At 39.8% G+C, this 5,335-nt stretch overlaps 1 protein-coding gene across 1 annotated transcript; it reads right to left on the minus strand.

Annotated features, from left to right (window-relative positions):
• Window positions 1-3,395: 3,395 nt before the first annotated feature.
• On the minus strand, window positions 3,396-3,752 carry LOC138882877 (secreted RxLR effector protein 161-like). The gene has a single exon (XM_070163513.1). It carries the CDS (start codon window positions 3,750-3,752, stop codon window positions 3,396-3,398), a length of 357 nt encoding a protein of 118 aa, XP_070019614.1.
• Between the last annotated feature and the right edge of the window lie 1,583 nt (window positions 3,753-5,335).

The raw sequence follows: 5,335 nt of genomic DNA on the forward strand, positions 1-5,335 counted from the left end.
ATGCTGCGTTTCATGCCCATAGGTCTCGATAGACAGGTTGAGAGTCCTCCAAGTAGGCAATCGGCTCAACAGAAGACGTTGGTGCACTCCATTTGCTCCGAAGTTACTTGTTTGGTCAGTATGATTTAGATGTGTATTATTTGGTATGGCGGGGCTCTGTCCCGACTTTTATGACAATTATGCATCTTTATAGGCTTGTAGACTGATGTCATGTACGTAAAAGATTGTATGGCCTTGTCGGCCTATGTTCAGTATACGAGTGGTTATTTTGGCCTTATAGGCTCGTACGTCATATGTATAAGTTTGGATTACATGTTGGATCGTCCAATGTCGAGTATTTTTCCATGTTTTACTGTACCTATATCATGATAGCCTCTATGGCTCATTTACCTATGATAGTACGATACAAAAGATATGTTACGTATGTACACGGTTGAGTAAGGTATCAGGTGCCTGTTGCGGCCCATAGGTTTGGGTCGTGACAAAAGTGGTATCAGAGCATTTCTGTCCTAGGGAGTCTACAAGTAGTAGAGTCTTGTTTATGAGTGTGTTGTGCACCACACTTATAAGTAGGAGGCTACATGGCATTTAGGACTATCACTCTTTCTTCTTACTCTAGATCGTGTGGTAGAGCTTACTTATAAGAATTCAAATCCCAAACTTCTGCTCATAATAAGATGATGCCTATATTCAGAAAGACGATCAATAAGAGATATAGCTGTGAAAGTGTTGAGTTAGAGGAACTCGATTTTTGCATCTTGCTTATGATAAGTAAATGAGAGGTCTTCAGTAGATCATGCGTGTACTAATGGTGTACGTTTCTTAATAAGGAGTTTTTAGGAAAGAATACTTTTCCAGTCTTACGGTAAAAAGGAATAACGGAATCAAAAGTTAGCCAGGAGTTACAGCAAGTAAAAGAAGTAAGGTGAAGAAGGGTACGAGGTATCCAGTTAATAAAGATTATCCTTATTCACCATTCAGGAAGAGAGAAATAAGCATTTTGAGTTACCTTCAACAGTAACAGAGGTATGTATAATTGGCCACCTCGATCTGAGTTATGCTCTATGGGAGCTAACAAATAGGTTTAAGAGAAGGACATAATATCACGATTCGGCTGGGGTTAGAGTGAGCCAAAATAGTGGAAGCATTATTTGCGTTAGTTGATATTTCTGAAGGATATTGCAAATGTGCTAATAGATTTCCTTGAGAGACACCCAGATGGTGCAAACTAAAATGGTACAGCTAGATATGAGTACTACAAAGATAGGAACTGGAAACCTTGAAGGGATAAACATTACCTTAGGTCGTGGTTTTTTCACCTTTTGAGCCAGGTGTTTTCCACGTAAAAATCTTTGTGTTCTTTATTTTCTGTATTTATTATTCCGCAAACACTAGTAGTTGGAATACCTAGAAGAACCAGGTTCTTCTATAGTTCAGTTAAGCGAAAATTGGGTACTACACAAATCACCCCCCCTTGTGTAGTATTGACGCTTAAAACATCATCTGCATATGTTCCCCCTGACTCTCTATTCTTCCCCCTGACATATGTCTGCATATGTTCCCCTTGACTCTATTCTTCCCCTTTTTGGCATCAACCAAAAGACACAGTCAGACAAAAAGGCATAGAGAAGTCCAACAAAGCTAACTTATACCACATATGTGCACACAATCATGATAGAAAAGAGAAGCAAAAGGGAAAACAAGCATTGTACAAGCAAGAGAAGAGATGTTTATTGACACAAAATTTGACTGTTTCAATAGGAGAAGCAACGGTGAAATCCAACATGCCATCACAAAAAGACAAACAAAAAGAAAAACAACAGCCACAAAATCATCAGAGCAAAATATAACTGGCCACTGAGAGGATCTTAGGGGAAACTAGAAGAGGGAGGCTTGGAAGAGGAGGCAGCAATGGTTTTGAGAGCTAGGTCCATGCGGGTAGTTGCAGAAAACTGTTAGTCAAGCAGTTTCTCCCGCAGGTTCTCCACTAGTTGCCTCAGTCCAGAACTTGTCTCATACCTTCCATCTCCTACATTGTCGGGCAAGCATGCGACCCCACAAGACTTTTTCTGAGTTAACTCTCCTGCCCAAGTCCACTGTCACTTAGAATGGTCTTTATTGAACTAGGTCCTCCCACAGTTTCCCACTTTTGTTTTCAAGATATTTCAATAAACTTCCCATTCCTGCTTGCAACAGCCACAATGTCACCCTCAAACAAATCTTTCTCAGCCACACCCTTTTGTAGATCTTTTCACTAAGGAACTAGGTTCCTCCACATCATCTTTATCAACCTCAACCACTGAAATGTTTTTATCAGCCACAGCTTCCCCATATTTCATCAACCTCTTCTTTTTTTAATACTCTGCTTACTCTTCTGCAAGGCAGACTCAAAAGTCTCTTTCTTCTATAACCACCAGGTTTGTTTCAGCTAAAAGAGAATCAAGTTCTTCAATAGATTCTTCTATCACGGTGTCATGAATCGGAGACTCAAAAAGCACTAGAGTTCTTTCATCCCCTAAGAATGGAGTTTCTTCCCTCTGAGATTCAAGAACAGATGAGATGTAGGGTTTGCAACACATGGAAGTGAGACTAGAGATGAGGTGACTGGAGAAGAGGAGGAAACATGTATGGGTACAGTAATATCAGGTATATTGAAGAAGTGGGTTTCTGGTGATGATGTTAAGGGAGGAGGAGATGTAGAAGTAATGTTGATGGCAATAGAAAAATTCGATTATTCGTTGGCCATGGTGAGAGAGGTGGTAAAAGGTGCAAAAGGGATACAATGGTTTAGAACTGCTGGTCTGAAAAGTCAGATGATATGGTAGTTGAATTAATTTTACTAACTTTTTCTTTGAACAAGCATGCGAAAAACACATTACTACTAACCTGTGGTGCAGGAACCAGGTTCCTGGCCTGTTTTTGTAAAAGGGTTTTTCCAGCTCTCCTCCGAAGTTTAACACTGTTCCTTTAGCTTCTATTATCATCATGCGTGTTTACCTGCAACAGTATAGATGTGAGTTAGGTCTAGTCAGAAAACACTTTAGCCAATTTTACCTTAGTATGACTATCATAGTCATGTCAGCAGAACCAGATTCTCGATTAGTTTCAAATGATCCCAATTCCATCTTGTTTCTCAAAGTGTTCCCTTCTCAGAGCTTTGGTGAAGATATCTGCAATTTGATCTTCCGTGCAACAAAGTCTTATACGAATAAGACCCTTTTCCACATAGTCCCTAAGAAAATGGTGTCTGATATCAATGTGCTTAGTTTTCTTTTGTAGAACCGGGTTCTTTGCCATATTGAGAGAACTAGTGTTGACATATAGAAGCGGTACACAATCAATGTATACACCCAAAATCTTCCAATTTTTTGTTTGATCCACAGTGAATGAGCACATCACGAGGCAGCTGCATCATACTCTTTTTCAGCTGTTGAGAGAGCTACTGAGTTTTGTTTCCTAGTACACCATGAGATAAAACATGATTCAAGGAAATGAGTCATTCCAGATGTGCTTTTCCTGTCCACCAGATAACCTGCATAATCAGTGTCAGCATAACCAATAAGGTTGAAATTTTCACCTGAAGTATAGTACAGAACCAGGTTCTGTGTGCCCTTAAAATATCTCAGAATTCTCTTAGCAACCTTTAGATGAGATTCTTCAGGAATTGATTGGAACCTTGCATGTAATTCCACACTAAATACAATGTTTGTCCTGCTGGTAGTAAGGTAGAGTAGAGATCTAATGATTCCCATGCTTCCATGTCAAACCTTTTCAAGAGTTCTTTGATGCATTTCTGGCTGATACACGTTCCCTTTATAGACTGTTTCTCTTAAAGACCCAGGAAGACATTCAGTTCCCCCATCGTACTCATTTCAAACTCACTTCCCATGAGTTTAGCAAATTTTTCACATAATGAGTTAGTTGTAGCTCCAAATATGATGCCATCCACATAATACTGATCAATGAGCAGGTTCCTTCCCAGGTTCTAGAGACCTGCTTCAATACGTACAATGCCTTATCCAATTTGAATACATGTTCAGGATGTACATGACATTCAAAAACCTAGAGGTAGCTTGATATAGACTTCTTCCTTGAGAAAACCATTCAGGAAGACACTTTTCACATCCATTTGGAATAAGGTAAATTCCATATGTGAAGCGAAGGTAATATGGATCCTAATAACTTCCATGCGAGCTACTGGGTCAAAAGTCTCATCATAATCGATCCCTTCCTCCTGATTGAATCCTTGGACAGTAAGCCTTGCTTTGTTTCTTGTAGCATTTCCATGTTCATCCAGCTCATTCCTGAATACCCACCTGGTCCTTATGATGGTTTTGTCTAAGGGTCCAGGTACCAGGTGCCATACCTTGTTTCTTTCAAGTTGATGCAGTTTCTCTTGCATTTTAGAAATCCAGTATGCATCCTACAAGGCTTCCTTGATATTTTTGGGTTCTATTTGGGATAGAAATGCTGAGAAGGCTAGGGAATTTGTGGTCTGTGATCTTGTTTGAACTCCAGAATCAAGGGGGTGATTATATTATCAAGTGAATGGGAGCTTTTGTGTTTCCAATTTGGGACTAAAGTTTGATTTGTAGAGAAACTGGGTAAGTTAAATGGATTTCCCTGCACTCCTTGTTCTGTTACTTGGGGAGTTCCTTGCACTGCATCTCCAACTCTTTCTTCTGCTTTAGGGGTAATGATGGAAGTACCAGGTTCCTCTTGAGAAGTAGAAGAGGATGTTGCATTGTCTCTCACCTGTCTCCTTCATCTTAATCATCAAATCAGCCTTCCTATTTGAAACTCCAGATATTTCCTAGGGACCAAAAATGGTTCATTATCTTAATCATCATTGTTTCCTCCTTTTTAGAGGAGGATGTCTCGTTGAATAGCACATGAACACTTCCCTCCACATAGTGTGCCATTTTGTTGTAGACTTTGTGGGCTTTTCTTTAAGGGGAGTATCCCAGAAGGATTCCTTCATCGCTTTTTGCATCAAACTTCCCAAGCTGGTCCTTCCCGTTATTGAAAACATAGAATTTTCATCCAAAGGTTCTCAGATGAGTTATCTTTGGTTTTCTTACATTTAGCAACTCATAGGGGATTTTGTTCAGGAGAGGTCTGATCATGCACCTCTTTTCACTCCTGCTCAGTATTCCCATAGGAATTGCATGCTCCATGTTCTTTGAACTTTGAATTTGACAGACCATGAACCAGGTCCTTCTTTATCAATATATCCAGAAGTGAGAAACTTGTATCCCCCAATCCTTAATGTCATGTCTTCGAATCATTATCAACTGCATTCAAGCAGCTCATATCACCAGCTTAGACACGAACT

This window comes from Nicotiana sylvestris, chromosome 12, assembly GCF_000393655.2.
Source record: "Nicotiana sylvestris chromosome 12, ASM39365v2, whole genome shotgun sequence".
In the NCBI taxonomy this organism is placed as follows: domain Eukaryota; kingdom Viridiplantae; phylum Streptophyta; class Magnoliopsida; order Solanales; family Solanaceae; genus Nicotiana; species Nicotiana sylvestris.

What these genes read in the sequence shown, in the direction of transcription:
- LOC138882877 (XM_070163513.1), bottom strand. Translation starts at nt 3,752, where the DNA reads ATGGGAATCATTAGATCTCTACTCTACCTTACTACCAGCAGGACAAAC.